The sequence below is a fragment of the Epinephelus lanceolatus genome, chromosome 18 (genome assembly GCF_041903045.1).
Source record: "Epinephelus lanceolatus isolate andai-2023 chromosome 18, ASM4190304v1, whole genome shotgun sequence".
Lineage (NCBI taxonomy): Eukaryota > Metazoa > Chordata > Actinopteri > Perciformes > Serranidae > Epinephelus > Epinephelus lanceolatus.
In genome coordinates, this window is record NC_135751.1 from 29,794,326 (window position 1) to 29,812,106 (window position 17,781).

Here is a 17,781-nt window from a genome sequence, read left to right on the forward strand (position 1 = left end):
TTTATAGCATAGGGCTCTCTGGGCTCAGTTCAGCTGTGTGTGGGTGGAGGGCTCAGTGGAAAAAAGGCTTCCAGACAACAAGAGAAAAGACAAACAGCCACAGAGAGGGAGAGCAGTTGATGAGTGTGCACAGCAGCAGATATGAATCTGTTCTCAGTGGTTATTAGAACTCATAAAAAAACTGTTGACAGCCCATCAACACTTCCTCTCCTGCAGCAGACGGGCTGTGTGGGTTTCTGCTCTGCAGCCTTTCTCACAGTAAGAACACAATGACAGTTACAACCATCCACTCTGCTTAAATCCAGATTCCAGGAACTTCAGTCACTCACTACAGTGTTCACATGGGAATAAGAACTAAACTACAGTTCAAAACAGCAGCATGTTCACAGTCACAGCACACCAAGAAATCAGCTCAACTTTTCTTAAATGCTGTTTCTGAAATCTTCTCAGAAATTTCTCTGTAAAAATACAATTTCAGGCAAGTTTGAAGTTTCAGAGTGTTTAAATCAGCATGAGAGGATTTTAAGCACTGACTCCTCCACCGCAGCATTTCCAAAAATAAGTGTTACATCTGTTATCATTGATCAGAGCCACAGAACACAAACCACTCAGACAGAAACACAAACCACGGAGACAAACAAGTCATTTTGTTGTTTCACCCCTCACAAAAACATCTCTATCTGTTTGTGAAGCAGAACTAGGCCATGTTGGTTCACCTCAGGATCATAGTGTGCGTACATTTTTAACACGTCAGTGCAAAAACAAGTTCAAATTTATCTCTTCGTTATCTGACATTTTTAAATAAATTCTCTTCATACATGACTTCATCACAAATATGTTTTCTACATGTCTAACTTTTGTATTTCTTTGTGAAGCATTTTGTGATCCTGTCTTGAAATGTGTTCATAAATATAAATCTTAATTCCTGTCTAATCAGTAACTATACCAATCCATTTCATCTTAATAAAACTGTAATGGTTAAGTGACATTTTATTGATTGATAAAAACAAACAGCTCCATTATTTCAGCAACATTCAGACTTGAGGCCGACTGATGAAGCTGCTGTGTAATCATTTTATAGCAGTCGTAGCTTCAAAGCAGCTCGCTCTGCTGTTTGTTCATGTGTGTAAACAACAGTGTCATCAGCGTGGAGTTTTACATCCACACTGACACAATTATAAAAGGGGCTCAGCACTGAACCTGGGGGAACACCCACATCTACTGACTTGTATATAATAGCTGTGTGTATATATTGCTGATCTTTGTTTAGCTTTGTTGTCCTTGTTTAGCTGCATGCTTATATTCATATCTTCCTGTACATGTGGTCTTGGCGCTGTGTGAAAGTATATTCAGAGCTACTTACAACCAGAGTCAAATGACTTGTAGGTGTCAACATACACGGCCAATGAAGCTGATTCTGTTTCTGATTATTTGCTATGAAGCCAAACTGGAATCCATAAAAACAAAGAGGTTTATAAAACACAGACACTTTGATTTTTCAGTTTATTGAGAATGTGTCACTGAAAGAATTTGACAAACCTGCCGCACTCTGCAGAATGTATTAAAAAGAAACACAAGAACAGAAGAAATACTACAAACAATAAAATATCTGACAGACAGCTCATGATTCAGATTAAATTTCTGTCATTATACAAGTCAAATTTAAAAGTGGAAACAAACTGAAGTATTAAAATAACAACACAGAATTTATGCTTGCAAATATATATATGTGTGTGTGTGTGTGCGTATGTTTTTATATGTTGAGGATGACTCTATCTAACTTGTGCATAAAAAGATAAAATTTACAACCAAGCACAAGACGTCATAAGTGATATTTGTGAACACTGATCAAAGTGATAAATGAGATGAATTGATGAGATTTGATGGTGAGAAAAGGCGAGCAGAAAACAGTCAGTCAGCATGTGTGCAGTTGGTGGACGGTCCCTTGTTTCTGAGGATCATCAGCAGAGAGAGTCCACAGCAGTACGCCAGACTCTTCACTATCAGCACTGTGTACAGCACACAGAGCAGCTTCACCCTGCACCGAGACTGGAAGGACACTGACACTGACACTGACACACACACACACACACACACACACACACACACAGATGTTGATCAGTATAACTTGGAGTTTTCCAGACGGGACAACCAGCTTTACATGAAGACAGGGGTCAGCTACAATTTGAATGAAAGCTCAAAGGCCCTTATCAGATCCAACAAGTCAGGGCCCCAGCAAGCTTTTTAGGTGTGGAGCCAGGACAGTGACTTTAAATGTTGAAGTGAAAAAGGAAAGATTGGCATTGAAGGAGAGGCAGCAGGTGATCTTACAGTCAGCTTGCTGCAGAGCTGGCAGGTCTGCTGGCTCTCTCTCTGGAGGACAGGAGGCTGCTGGAGCTGGAACCTCTGAAAAAGAAAAGGAGTGAAATGTTTGGTGTCAGTGCGAAAAGTCAGTCCTCTGCTCCTCTGCTCTCTTTGACAGCATCTCCACATGAAGCTGAATCACTGCTGAACACAGTCACCAAGCCTTCATTACCTTGTTCTGTCTGGGCCTCCACTGTGCCCCCATGGTGCTGGACGGAGCAGCGGTATTTATATGTGCTGTTCTCTTGCTGACTGATCAGCAAGATGGCGGCGGTGTGTCCCAACTCTCTGAGCACCAGCTGCTCTCCCTCAGCAGGGAGCAGAGGTCCATTCTCCTCTTGTCTTTTCCAGGAGAAGCGGACCCGAGGAGGAAACATGCCTGAGGCCAGACACAGCAGGGAGCTCTTCCCCTCCAGGTGGGCTCTGGATGCTGCTGGGTACACGCTCACCACGGGCTTCACTACCTGTTCATCTGAAGTTTGACAGCAGCAACAAGCAGCACAGACACACATTCACACAGTCAGCAGCAGCTTACAGCACTGCACTGCATTCAGTCTGATCCTGGAAACTACATGGACTCTGATCACTAAACTACTCATCAATACAGAACAAAGTTCACTACATATACTGGATTCACCTTCATATCAAACACACTGAGCAGCTACTGTCAGCATGTCTTCTATGGACACTAAAGAAACTATTCTTTATTTTAATGGACAAACTTCAGTCACTCTAATTTAACAAGAATTGTTATTACATGAAAAATTGTCACTTTTACTTTTAGTTTTCCTGTATTTTAAATAACTGACTGGTACATGAATACACATATTATACTTTACTACATATTTACCTTCACGTAAAACAAGAAACAATACATTTACCACCGTATACTTTACTCTGACCAATTTAAAAAATGTATATATAAATAATCTTTTTTATTTTTTCACAATTCATATTAATTTTCAACAATTTTAACAACACACAATCACTTGTGATATTCAAATAAAAACTGCTATGAAATGAAAATTAAGATGAAAAAATACTGATCCTAAACGGAGTAACTTACAATATAATAAAGTATAAAAAATATAATATAATATGATTCCATATGGTATGATAATATAATATAATATAATATAATATAGTAAAGACATTTTCCTTCACAATATTTACCGTTTTATTCTTCTATATTTAATATTTGATAAACAATTAGCAATTATTTATCTTCACATAAAATACAAATTTCCCTTTATTGATTACAATATAAACAAAACAGGTTTCACATTTACCAACATAACAACTTTTAAATGTCAGTTTTTAGCTTCTTGTTAATATACAATTAACACAGCATGTCAGCGTGCACAGCGTCTTTAAAAATAATACTCATTATGATATTATATAATATAGTTTTTTCCTTTTGAAATTAAATCAGCTGTATACAATCTGCCAACACTTACCCTCCAAAGAATATTTGCTGTCATATATTTAAGATGACACTGGACATAATATATAGTTTTGATTTTGTGTGTATTTGTCTGTGTGTTTATGATCATATATCATCACTGATCAAATATCATTTAAATATTAAAACCACACTGTTGTGTCAAAAAGAATTAGTCAGTTTAAAACCTTTTTTGCCGTGTCGGGCATCGACCTTGTGGATCTTTTTTTTTTTTTCATTATAGTAATTTGTTTTTTTGTTGTTCTTTTTTTTTCATTTCAAATTAACAACAATAGGTCGGTACAGTTAATTTCAAAGTGTAACTTTAAAATATAAATACAGAGTCATATGAATTGGCTGACAATATGACATACAAATCATAAAAATAAATACAATATATTGATATACATATATAAAATATAAATACATATATACTGTGCGATGTAACCATAAATTGTAAACTACTGTAGTTTAATAAATGTCATGTCTTGATGCTTTCTTTAAATGCCCTATTCATTTATTTAATATTGAACACTTTGGGTCTAATATATGATGAATAAAAATAATTAATTTTTCCCAAAAACATTTTTTGTTATCTTTATAACCACCTGTAACTCAACAACTTTGACTTTGACACAAGATAAATGTATGTACTTGATTATGTCTTTCTTCAGTGTTTAGTTATTTAAGTGAAACACACACTGACCTGGTATTAATCTCACAAATAAAATATATGTTTAGCTTTACGCTAACTTCTTATTAAAACAAATCCAGGTACGGCATGGTTCATAATTAATATCCACGGTAATCATTCATCAGCAAATTATAATCGAGCTGAATAAATTCTAAGAACATCTCAAACCTGCATTTAGTGATGATGCCAAAGAAAATGTTTTCAAAGCTTTCTAAGAAACAGCTGCGTTACAAACATCTGTCTGTTCTGTTTCACATCAGTATAAACCTAAATAAGGCCATTAGATAAACTTCTCTACCATCAAGAAACACACTAAAAACACACAAAAGACAAAAAGACTTTGTAATAAAAATTAAAAGTTTAAATGTGACTTACGTGAAGATACTGTGACATCAGTCCCCTGGCCCCAGTAGTCGAAAGCATCACAGTGCTACATCTCCATTCAGTGCCTAAACAAAAACCTCATGTACCAGAAAAATGCCTGAAAACGTCATTATGTGACTGAAATAAACATAAATCCTGGTCAGTATTATACCCTGGTGTCATCCTATGATCATGTGTTTTGTGCTGATTCTTAATCAGTTCTTAAAGTAAAGATTTACTGGAAGATAACTTTTACATCTGCGCACTAACTGTGACTTTAAACGATTGATTAACTAACTTTTAATGACTAATCTGCTCATTAAAAATGATAAACACAGTGTTACTTCGTATTCCAATGAGAAATATTTCATCCTGTCCTTTTTCTCTGTCACAAGAATGGGAGAGTGTTGCAGATTGTTGCTGTTAGGTTTTTGTATGGCTCTATATCTCTGTGCTGCCCCGTACACTGTGATAAACCCTCATACAAAAACCTGACACTGTTTCCTGCACTCGAGGAACAGGGACCTGTACTGTCAGCAGTGGGTAAGAATATCACAAAACTTCTATTCTAATTGACAAAACTATTTATACATGTTACACACTTCCTATTTAGCATTTTGCATTGTACATGTTTTAATCAGTTTACTGGGATTTCTTTTAAATTCAGTGTTGTTTTTTCCTGTCATTGTCATTCATGTGGTCAACAGCATCCTTTATCCAGACTGTAAAGCTGGATACAGTGCTCGGAAACTGTAGCAACATAGTCTGCTTTAGAAATTATATTTTATTTAATAAGTAAAATACTATTTTCTATTAAAAAATCTTAAAACAAAATAAGAAATAAAGGAGCTATCAAACTCAGCTTGTTAAAGTGATAGTTCAGGTTTTTGGACATGAAGTTGTGTGAAACGCTGACCATCTGTAGCTCTGATGTGACGGTGTCACTACTGTCAACGAACCTCCTGCTCTGAGAAATCGCCCGTAGCTTACCGGAGAAAAAGTAGTTCTGAAGATGTACGGGGGACACGTAACCAAAAGCTTTTAAGCTACAAAAAAGTATGCATGTGTTTTGTTAGGCAATTTCAACAATTTTAAAACATCCCCACATTACGTCAGACCTTGCTATCAATTGGGACTATTTTCTGGCCAGTATCACTCCGCCGTGCAGGCCCGCAAGACAGCACGCCAACAGAAATCAATCAGACAGTTCATCACCACACTGTGCAGGTGCGCAGGATAGCAACGGCTAACGAAAACTTCATCAGCTGTTTCCAACAGAGAACCAGTAGGCTATTATTAGTGAGGAAGAAGATGTACTAGCCCTATATATACACCTACTACTACAGCGTGAACACCGGCTCAGGCTCACGACACACCCTCGTCAGCTGCTGCAGGTAAACAGAGGAATACCAAAATGGTGCAAACTTGTGATTTCCCCAGCTGTGGGAATAAAAACATCGCCGGCTAACCCTAACCTTGATAATAAAAGTACATGAACAAAAATCAGCATTGCAATAAATGTAATACAACAAAATGATATGTTCCCAGTGGTGATGATAAATAGAGGAAGTAGTTTTTGTATGAGTCTCCTATTATTGTCTCTCACTGTGTCTCTCTGGCACAGTAATACACTGCTGTGTCCTCGCTCTTCAGACTGTTCATCTGTAGATAGACTTTACTGCTGGAGTCATCTCTGGAGATGGTGAATCTACCCTGGACTGACTGGGAGTAATAGGTAGGGTAGCCAAGTGTGCCAATGTATGCAATCCACTCCAGTCCTTTTCCAGGAGCCTGTCTGACCCAGTTCATAGCATAGCTGCTGAATGAGAACCCATGGGCTGTACAGGTCAGTCTGTGAGATTCTCCAGGCCTTTTAATCACTGGTTCAGATTCTGTCAGAGTCTGACCATCAACACCTGTCAAGATATAAAAACAATTCACATGAATTTAGTTGGTAAATGATTAAGAACTGGTGACGTAGTGAGTGGTGTCCCAATTCCTAGGGAAAGATTTCAAGTCCTACCCCTCGTTGCTTCATTTCAAGGGCCAGGGGTAGTGGATAAGGGGGGGTATTGGGATTGGGCCTGAGTCTTTAGTACATTATAGATAATTGGTTTTCTTTCAATAAATAGTAACTAAACTTCAAGCATATGTATTTTTCATTCTTCAACAAACACTCTGGTTCAGTCCTTGAGCAAGTTATTACACACACAAAGGCACATCTCACACAAAGAGAAGGTGGAACTGTCACGGTCCTGGCTGTGTCACTAGTTTCCTTGTGTTTGGTTTTTCCTTGCCCTCTGTTTCCCCTCCTCCTGTCTGTCTTTCTGTGTGTCTGTGCTGTGGAGTGGGAAACCCCTCACTCTCCTGGGTTACATTCATTCAACTCACCTGCTCCCTGCTGCTCACCTGAGGACCATCCAGTAATCAGCCTTGCATGATAAAACACCAACTCTCCTCTCCAATCCTCGCCAGGTTGTTGAGTCTTGTGGTACAGTTACGCTTCAGGCCGCTGTGGAATTGTGAATTCAACTTAGACTTTTGTTTGTGAATTTTCTCGTGGACACTTACCTTGTGTTTGCCTCTGTCACGGGATCACCGCCCGCCATTTGTCCACCTGTTTGTCTTTCTGCCATGCTCCCAGCCAGCCAAACCCCTCCAACCTTGTGTTGCTTGCCTGCCATCAGCCCACTCCCCTCAGCCTCCATTTCCTGGATTTTCCTCTACGGCCACATTCATAATCCTGGCAATATGACCCCATTTTTTACCACTGTCTTTCTGAGTCTGTGTTCTGTGTTTGGGATCGCCTTGTTGATTGTAACAGGATCTTGAATTTCTGACAAAAAACCTTTCTATAGTTCGGCTATTTAACGTCACCATGAAGTTGGCTCAAGACTATAATTTAGTTAGTCACAAATGCAGTTATGATTCAGACAAGAACTGCATTTTTTTTGTTTTAATAACAATTTCATGGAAGAAATACTGTCCTTTTGAGGATTCATTTGTAATAGAGTTAGATTAGGAGTTATAAAAAGTTGAAAACTGAATAATTCTGTCTCAAAAATATATACATACAGTGATGTTTTGGTTATTGTAATGTTAGCATATTTTAAAATTAAGGAAGATAGCTGCTTTTGATTTATTTAAGAACCATTTATACAAGCTAAAGCCTGCTTCCCTTTTTTACTGTAACAATAAACAACAGTGAGCTGGTGTTGAAATCATTAGTGGTCTGAAGGCTCCTCCTCTGGTGGCTTCATGTTACAAGTGTTCAGGCACTGAGGGGTTTTTGTTCAGGTCTACTGATGCTTTGTGTCACTGTGGCTCTCTGGCACAGTAATACACAGCAGTGTCTTCAGGCTGCACATTCTGTCCGTTTAGAGTCACTGTGTTGCTGGAAGAATCCAAGTCAACAGTGAACTTGTTCTTCAGTGAGTCTTTGACGGTGGCGTCACTACTGATCCACTCCAGTCCTTTCCCTGCAGGCTGTCTGATCCAAGCTGTGTAGTAGGTGCTCACAGAATAAGAGACCTGACAGGTGATGGTCAGACGTTGACCTGGCTGCACAGTCACAGAGGCTGGCTGTGTCAACTGTTCACACTTCACACCTGTTAAAAACAAAAAAAATGTTATAAGTTACAGAACAAAAGAAGAACTGTTGACTTTGACAAATCCAGAGAGACTCACATCCAGCTGCCAACAGCAGCAGCAGAGCTACAGAGAACATGGTTTATGTTGAAACTGACGTGCTGTGAACTCCACTGACAGCCTGATGTGATGTTTTTATAGCTGAGTAACAAGGAAGCTCACTGAGTTTGCATAGAATCAAACATATGAAGCATCAGTGTTGGTCTAACTGGAGCCAATAGAAGAGTCTGTTCAGTGTTATTATATCTGCAGAGTGACAACAAATCAGTTGTGATAATTTAATTCATTACCCACTGACATGTAACATTTTCCAAATGTCCCTGCATTTACAGAAAATATTCAATTGTTAATTTTGTTTTATGGTACAAAATGCATGCCTGAATATATAGTACTAATGCTTCTGGTTTGCAGGTTTAAACAGAAAAAACTTAAATGGTAAATGGCCACAAAATGGCTTTAGTGTTAACATGAAGTTAACATTAATCACTGTTTTCAACATGTTTTGGATTGTGAACATTTCAGGTTTCTATTTATCTTCAGATCCAGCCAATTTCTGTGATCAAACGTTGTTCTGATGTGCTTTACTTGTGTTTTTTTGTTGTTGTTTTCTTGAGGGGGTGATATTCAGAGGAACTGATGAGTTTACAGTCAAATATACAGAAATCTAATGTGGATATATCAAAGTGTTTTTGCAGGTGGTGAGAAAACTCTGATGTCATTAAGATCACATTGCTGTTTGTTGTCTGTGGAGGTTTTTGTGCAGCTGTTCCACTGTCTTCAGTCACTGTGCTTTGTCGAGCACAGAAGTAAACAGCAGAATCTTCTGCTGTCAGGCTCTTGACCTCGAGGTACTGAGTGCTGCTGGGCACATCTTGAGTAAAACTGAAACGGCTTTGAAAGGAGCTGCCATAGGTCGGATTTCTTGTAGCTGTGTTTATCAACCCAATCCACTCCAGAGCATTCCCTGGCCTCTGTCGTATCCAGTTAATACTGTAAGTTGTCATGGTATAACCAGAAGTGATACATGACATCTTCACTGTCTCTCCAGGTCTTTTCACCTCAGAGGAAGACTGGTCCAGTTTGATCTCACTCCAAACTCCTGTAAGTAAAGAAACAATCATTATCAATCAAACTTTAATAATCACAGGTTGCACATTTATAAAATCAGTAAAGCAGATTTAAGTTTCTCACCATGAATAGTAACTACAAATAATAAACTCCAGATAACTGTATTTTCCATTCTGTGATAAACACTGTAGTTCAGTGCTTTCTGATCTGAGTGTTTCAGAAATATATCAAACTGTCCCAGTGATCTGCCACAAGTTGCTGATGTTGTGTTTATAAGAGAGGAAGAGTTTGCATAGACCTCCCTCTGTGGGTTTAAACAGGGAACATGTGACACAGATACATTTCCATAAGTAGAGTATCTCTACAAGAACGACACGGGAAACTGTAAAATATTAATATCCTGGCAACTAATTTCTGCTCCAATGGAAGATAACGGGACAACGACAATCTTTAACTAATAGTTCAATGAAGAGCTTTTTGGCTAAATTACAAAAAGTAATTTACATTGTTTGTTTTGTATTTGTGAAGAGGCAGAGCTACTGTTTAAGTTATAATGAAGTTATCAGATGTTATTTTCCATCCCATTACATGGTAACAGGGCACATTTCGCCCCATCCTCTCTGGGCATCACAATACACAAAAGTAAATGATTAAAACATGTCATATACATCTTGTATTCAGGGAAAATCAAGCCTATCTAACTCTCTTCTGTACTGATGTTGGCTGCAGTGGAAGTCAGATGACATCTACACAAATGCATTAAATACATAACTTTTCTTCTGTCTACCATGAACAAGAAATGGCCTCTATTAGTGAATTCTATAAACAGGGTTTTGCATTGACTCCTCAGCACAGTAAGGATACAGCTGATTGGACTGCTTGGGTGCTTTTTTTGTAATTAATGAATAAATATAAATTGTAACGTGCTGCTGAACGTCACAATCAAGCAACTAAATGGTTTACGTAATTAGATGAGATGAAAATGGGAACTAGGGTTTGATTTGAACAAATATGCCATCATCAGTAGATGTGTTAATGTCAGATAAGAGCATTCAAATCACCTCTGTTCTTTATTTACGTTACTGTTAGTGCATGTGTTTTAATCATATGATCAGTATGAGTCAATGAGTCAAACTCAGTCAGTCCTAGACTGCCCTCTAGAGTTTTGAAAGAGGGACTCAGCATGGAGACACATGACGTTTTGTTCATTAGGTCTGTTTAATAGTCTGAACTCTGTGGATGTTGTATTCTGTCACTGTCTGCTGAGAGAGAGGAGATCTGACCTGTTTGAGTCTTCTTCCAGTCTGTATGGTGATACAATTATTTCCCTGCATTGATCTGTAATGGTTATTTATTTACATGCAGTAATTTCTTTCAACCCCAAAGCAAAGACAGTTGTTGTTTATCAGCCCAGTCAGAGGGGTTACTGTAGGTTTTTGTACCGCTGCTCAACCAACTCCAGTCACTGTGGCTCTCGAGCACAATAATAAATAGCAGAATCTTCAGTCTTCAGACTGTTCATCTGCAGATACACCTGCTGTCTGCTGTTGTCTCTGGAGATGGTGAACCGGCCTTGAACTGACTGAGAGTAGTAGATGCGGTCACTATCATCCTCAATAATCGCAATCCACTCCAGTCCTTTTCCAGGAGCCTGTCTGATCCAGTGCATCCAAGAGCTACTAATGTCTAATCCAGAGGCTGTACAGGTCAGTCTGTGAGATTCTCCAGGCCTTTTAATCACTGGTTCAGATTCTGTCAGAGTCTGACCATCAACACCTGTCAAGACAGCAAGAAAACCATGAAATGTCAGAAACACAAATGAGAACTGTGTCAAGTCAAGATGAGTGAAAATCTTCACCTGCCCAGCAGATAGTTAAAAGCAGCAGTCCTGTCCTATAGTCCATCATGTTAAACTGTGTGTCCACTGTTCTCTGTCCTCCTCTCTGCAGTCAGATAAGTAGAGGTGGAAGATATCTGAGTTTTGCATTGACTCCTCCTCACAGGGAGCAGAGAGCTGTCCCTTGCTGGTATGTGCAGCTGGTTTATGCCAGGTGTCCTGTGGTGATCAGGGGCCTGTAGGACATGATTCACTGGAGTTGTTTTACGTCCTGTACTTTATCATTTGAAAACTGGCAGTTTTAGACAGTCATGTTTGTCACCTCCTGGATGCAGAAAATAACGCTGGTCATGTTGCAGCTACTGTCATGCAGAAAACCAATCATTATCATGAGGTAAACAAAACCCACACACAGTCATGTTATCCAGAGGACATCAAACAAGATACAAATAAAATAATCTACAGCCTTGTTTGCTCCTCTGTGAGGCTGTGTTTAGGCACAGCAGTGCTTAGTGTTAAATGTTAAGGTCAGCATGCTAACATGTTCACAATAATAATGCTAACATGCTGATATTTAACAGGTATGGCCTTAACTATGTTTATATTTACCATCTTAGTATTTAAGCATGTTAACATTTGCTACAGAGTGCTCAACTGATGGTGTTGTTTTGTTGGCTGATGTGAAATTAAGCGTCGCCCTGGTTCCCTCGTCAGAAAGCCTATATTGGATTTTTCCATTGGAATTTTGGATTATTGCAGAAAGTAAGCTTTTTGGCCAACACACGTTTATGGTACCAACACATTTGTTTGGTAAGATAATCTCAACAACTGAACACCTCTATGATGATTTTTGAAGGCTGAATGCATCATCAGAAGTAAAAAGGCAATGTTAGGCTATAAACAAACTACACCACCGTCTGCATGATTTAACATCACCACCACAAGGCTGTTAAACTGTGTTCTGTGTGATGATGTTAATTTAGCCACTTGTTAGCAACCACCTCTTCTAAGACACATTGTGTCAGAATTCACAAGTGGGGCTTTTACTGATGTATTTTATGTCGTAAAAAAAAAACATGAAAGTTTGTTAAGCTTGTTTTAACCACAGACCTTATTTAAGGCCTCAAACCAAGAACCCATTAAAAAACACAGATTTTGAGATGAGGGAACCGGGAGTGCTGAAATGTGAACTCACTTGTGGGTTTCAGGACTCATTCCTGGGGCAGTCTAATAGCTACAAACATATTGAAGAAATGAGGTGAAGAATGAGGGAGGATTAGTTTATTAGTAAAACAGTGTTGACTTCTGCCAGCTAGAAGGTCTGCAGAAGCTAACCAGAACAGAGGCTGTTTCAACTGAGCAAAACAGGGATATTGTTGGTGACACTGTGTTTAAGTCTTTAAGAATGGAAGGAATTTGGTTGTAGGATAAAAATTGAATATTTTGTTTCTGAGGTTTAGGTCCCCAACACAATTGGCATGTTAGACACAAGGAAAATAAGGGTCGGTCCCAATACACCCCCTTAGTCCTACCCCTACATTTGCACGTTCCCGCGAGGGGTAGGGGTGTCCCAGTTCCTTTTTGCGTATAGGGGTAGGGGGTATAACGAGGGGTAGTGGGTATGAAACTAGCCCTCTGGAGTGAGGGATTTCAGATGCTGACTTGCCAGCGAGGGGTAGACGTCGCCATGGCTACCACCGAGCAAGAGACAGGGAAAAAAGTTCATACATAGCTAACGTTACCATCATCAGGTTGCTTGTTAGCTAGCTAGCTAGCTCACACTATCTGACGTTTGTCATCTGTCCTGTTCTGCAAAATTGTCGGATTTTTCACATCACGATAACACGCCAGCTAGTATAACTATGCTGCCTTGTAATGTTAGCTGGTTAGCTAACTAGCTAGCTAGCAGAAGTCCCCTGTCGTCTGTCGTTCATCAAACGAAGCATGATGAGTAATGTAAACGCGATCGGTAGGATGAACTAAACTGGAGACTCCATTGTAGATGCTGGTTGGAAATGTAGATGGCTCGCAGCTTCCTGTTTAAAATAGTTAGGTATGCGTGAACGTAACCGACGCAGTGACGTAGTGAGTGTCCCAATTCCTAGGGAAAGATTTCAACCCCTACCCCTCGTTGCTTCATTTCAAGGGCCAGGGGTAGTGGACAAGGGGGGGTATTGGGATTGGGCCTAAGTCTTTAGTACATTATAGATAATTGGTTTTCTTTCTATAAATAGTAACTAAACTTCAGGCATATGTATTTTTCATTCTTCAACAAACACTGTGGTTCAGTCCTTGAGCAAATTACTACACATACAAAGGTACATCTCACACAGAGAGAAGGTGGAACTGTCACGGTCCTGGCTGTGTCACTAGTTTCCCTGTGTTTGGTTTTTCCTTGCCCTCTGTTTCCCCTCCCCCTGTCTGTCTCTCTGTGTGTCTGTGCTGTGGAGTGGGAAACCCCTCACACTCCTGGGTTACATTCATTCAACTCACCTGCTCCCTGCTGCTCACCTGAGGACCATCCAGTAATCAGCCTTACAGTATAAGAGGCCGTTTACACGTTGCCGGCTATTTTCATAAATGGACATTTCACCGTCTCCGTTTTCAAAAAGATCTTCGTTTACACTTACCTGTGTATATATACACAAGAGCATGCCAAACCTGTAGGTGGCAGTGTAACGAGAAGCTCAAGCCTTCCATGTATCCATTGTCACCATAGCAACATAGGTCGCACTTTTTACACAGGCGCAAGTTCCGGTGCATACTGTGACGTCGGCTGCCTATAACTCCGTTTATCTGCGTTTATCTCAGTTTACATGCAAACGCGCAACCGGAGTTTTCCAAAATCTCCACTCTGGCCGGAGTTTTTAGAAAGACTCGTTTTCAGAGGAGAAATCTCCGTTTGCGTGTAAACGAAGGGCACAAACGAAGGAAGATGTCTCCGTTTATCAAAATCACAGTGTACGTGTAAACGGCCTCTAAAACACCAGCTCTCCTCTCCAATCCTCACCAGGTTGTTGAGTCTTGTGGTACAGTTACGCTTTAGGCCGCTGTGGAATTGTGAATTCAACTTAGACTTTTGTTTGTGAATTTTCTCGTGGATACTTACCTTGTGTTTGCCTCTGTCACGGGATCACCGCCCACCATTTGTCCACCTGTTTGTCTTTCTGCCAGGCTCCCAGCCAGCCACACCCCTCCAACCTTGTGTTGCTTGCCTGCCATCAGCCCACTCCCCTCAGCCTCCATTTCCTGGATTTTCCTCTACGGCCACATTCATAATCTTGGCAATATGACCCCATTTTTTACCACTGTCTTTCTGAGTCTGTGTTCTGTGTTTGGGTTCGCCTTGTTGATTTTAACAGGATCTTGAATTTCTGACAAAAAACCTTTTTCTAGTTTGACTATTTAACGTCACTATGAAGTTGGCTCAAGACTATAATTTAGTTAGTCACAAATGCAGTTATGATTCAGACAAGAACTGCATTTTTTTGTTTTAATAACAATTTCATGGAAGAAATACTGTCCTTTTGAGGATTAATTTGTAATAGAGTTAGATTAGGAGTTATAAAAAGTTGAAAACTGAATTATTCTAACTCAAAAATATATACAGTACAGGCCAAAAGTTTGGACACACCTTCTCATTCAATGTGTTTTCTTTATTTTCATGACTATTTACATTGTAGATTCTCACTGAAGGCATCAAAACTATGAATGAACACATGTGGAGTTACGTACTTAACAAAAAAAGGTGAAATAACTGAAAACATGTTTTATATTCTAGTTTCTTCAAAATAGCCACCCTTTGCTCTGATTACTGCTTTGCACACTCTTGGCATTCTCTCCATGAGCTTCAAGAGGTAGTCACCTGAAATGGTTTTCCAACAGTCTTGAAGGAGTTCCCAGAGGTGTTTAGCACTTGTTGGCCCCTTTGCCTTCACTCTGCGGTCCAGCTCACCCCAAACCATCTCGATTGGGTTCAGGTCCGGTGACTGTGGAGGCCAGGTCATCTGCCGCAGCACTCCATCACTCTCCTTCTTGGTCAAATAGCCCTTACACAGCCTGGAGGTGTGTTTGGGGTCATTGTCCTGTTGAAAAATAAATGATCGTCCAACTAAACGCAAACCGGATGGGATGGCATGTCGCTGCAGGATGCTGTGGTAGCCATGCTGGTTCAGTGTGCCTTCAATTTTGAATAAATCCCCAACAGTGTCACCAGCAAAACACCCCCACACCATCACACCTCCTCCTCCATGCTTCACAGTGGGAACCAGGCATGTGGAATCCATCCGTTCACCTTTTCTGCGTCTCACAAAGACACAGCGGTTGGAACCGAAGATCTCAAATTTGGACTCATCAGACCAAAGGACAGATTTCCACTGGTCTAATGTCCATTCCTTGTGTTTCTTGGCCCAAACAAATCTCTTCTGCTTGTTGCCTCTCCTTAGCAGTGGTTTCCTAGCAGCTATTTGACCATGAAGGCCTGATTCGCGCAGTCTCCTCTTAACAGTTGTTCTAGAGATGGGTCTGCTGCTAGAACTCTGTGTGGCATTCATCTGGTTTCTGATCTGAGCTGCTGTTAACTTGCGATTTCTGAGGCTGGTGACTCGGATGAACTTATCCTCAGAAGCAGAGGTGACTCTTGGTCTTCCTTTCCTGGGTCGGTCCTCATGTGTGCCAGTTTCGTTGTAGCGCTTGATGGTTTTTGCGACTCCACTTGGGGACACATTTAAAGTTTTTGCAATTTTCCGGACTGACTGACCTTCATTTCTTAAAGTAATGATGGCCACTTGTTTTTCTTTAGTTAGCTGATTGGTTCTTGCCATAATATGAATTTTAACAGTTGTCCAATAGGGCTGTCGGATGTGTGTTAACCTGACTTCTGCACAACACAACTGATGGTCCCAACCCCATTGATAAAGCAAGAAATTCCACTAATTAACCCTGATAAGGCACACCTGTGAAGTGGAAACCATTTCAGGTGACTACCTCTTGAAGCTCATGGAGAGAATGCCAAGAGTGTGCAAAGCAGTAATCAGAGCAAAGGGTGGCTATTTTGAAGAAACTAGAATATAAAACATGTTTTCAGTTATTTCACCTTTTTTTGTTAAGTACATAACTCCACATGTGTTCATTCATAGTTTTGATGCCTTCAGTGAGAATCTACAATATAAATAGTCATGAAAATAAAGAAAACGCATTGAATGAGAAGGTGTGTCCAAACTTTTGGCCTGTACTGTACATACAGTGATGTATCGGTTATTGTAAAGTTAGCATATTTTAAAATTGAGGAAGATAGCTGCTTTTAGATTTATTTAAGAACCATTTATACAAGCTAAAGCCTGCTTCCCTTTTTACTGTAACAATAAACAACAGTGAGCTGGTGTTGAAATCAATAGTGGTCTGAAGGCTCCTCCTCTGGTGGCTTCATGTTACAAGTGTTCAGGCACTGAGGGGTTTTTGTTCAGGTCTACTGATGCTTTGTGTCACTGTGGCTCTCTGGCACAGTAATACACAGCAGTGTCTTCAGGCTGCACATTCTGTCCGTTTAGAGTCACTGTCTTGCTGGAAGAGTCTAAGCTGATACTGAACTTGTTCTTCAGTGAATCTTTGTAGTATGTGCTGTATCCAACACGTGCTGCTCCAATCCACTCCAGTCCTTTCCCTGCAGGCTGTCTGATCCAGTGTGTACGAGAGCTGCTGAGAGAATAAGAGACCTGACAGGTGATGGTCAGACGTTGACCTGGCTGCACAGTCACAGAGGCTGGCTGTGTCAACTGTTGACACTTCACACCTGTGGAGGAAAACATGTTGAATATTGAATGAGTGTAATAAGAGTGAACAGTCAGTGTGCTGTGATCATACTGTCAGTGTCTCTGCCTCAGTGAGACTCACAGGATCCAGCAGCCAGCAGCAGCAGCAGAGCTACAGAGAACATGGTTGGTATTGAAGGTGATCTGATGGGAGCTTCTCTTCTTCTGCTGCAGCTGACAGCATGATATCAAGTCTTTATAGCAGACTGTGAGGAAGTTCACTTTGCATAGACAAGGACACTGACAGGCTATAAAAGAAGGATGAACTCTGCTGTGGGACATTCTACCGAATGTGTGCAAAGTCAGGCTGGAAATATTTTGAAATTTTGTATGTTTTATTTCCAAAACTTTGTCCCTATATATATTGTACCATATGTAAAGGTCACATATCTAGTAAAATGACTGTAAATTTTTATATTGTATTTTCAGACTGTTTTGGAATGTTTTTCCTCTCCCAAAATTTGTCACAACCGAAACATATAGTATTATATTATACAAAAAAATATATATCAACCTGTTATGCTTGTTCCTTCCCTTGTCTAAAGATTAAAATTTT

The 17,781-nt window shown here is 39.9% G+C and overlaps 2 protein-coding genes across 4 annotated transcripts in view; both read right to left on the reverse strand.

Moving 5' to 3' along the window:
- The window catches only part of LOC144458564 (immunoglobulin gamma-1 heavy chain-like), a 133,269-nt gene that overhangs the window by 47,036 nt on the left and 68,452 nt on the right, over window positions 1–17,781 (reverse strand). The window lies entirely within an intron of this gene.
- LOC144458645 (uncharacterized) lies at window positions 1,487–5,935 on the reverse strand. Of its 3 annotated transcripts, XM_078161569.1 has the most exons (4): window positions 4,875–5,935; window positions 2,537–2,836; window positions 2,332–2,406; window positions 1,487–2,072 (listed from the first exon to the last, which is right to left on the reverse strand). In XM_078161569.1, exons 2-4 carry the CDS (start codon window positions 2,739–2,741, stop codon window positions 1,912–1,914), a joined length of 441 nt encoding a protein of 146 aa, XP_078017695.1. In that variant the 5' UTR covers window positions 2,742–2,836; window positions 4,875–5,935; the 3' UTR covers window positions 1,487–1,911. The 3 variants fall into 3 exon arrangements, with proteins under 3 accessions (XP_078017695.1, XP_078017694.1, XP_078017693.1); XM_078161568.1 differs by lacking the exon at window positions 4,875–5,935 and having other exon boundaries at window positions 1,487–2,060; window positions 2,537–3,137; XM_078161567.1 differs by lacking the exon at window positions 4,875–5,935 and having other exon boundaries at window positions 2,537–3,137.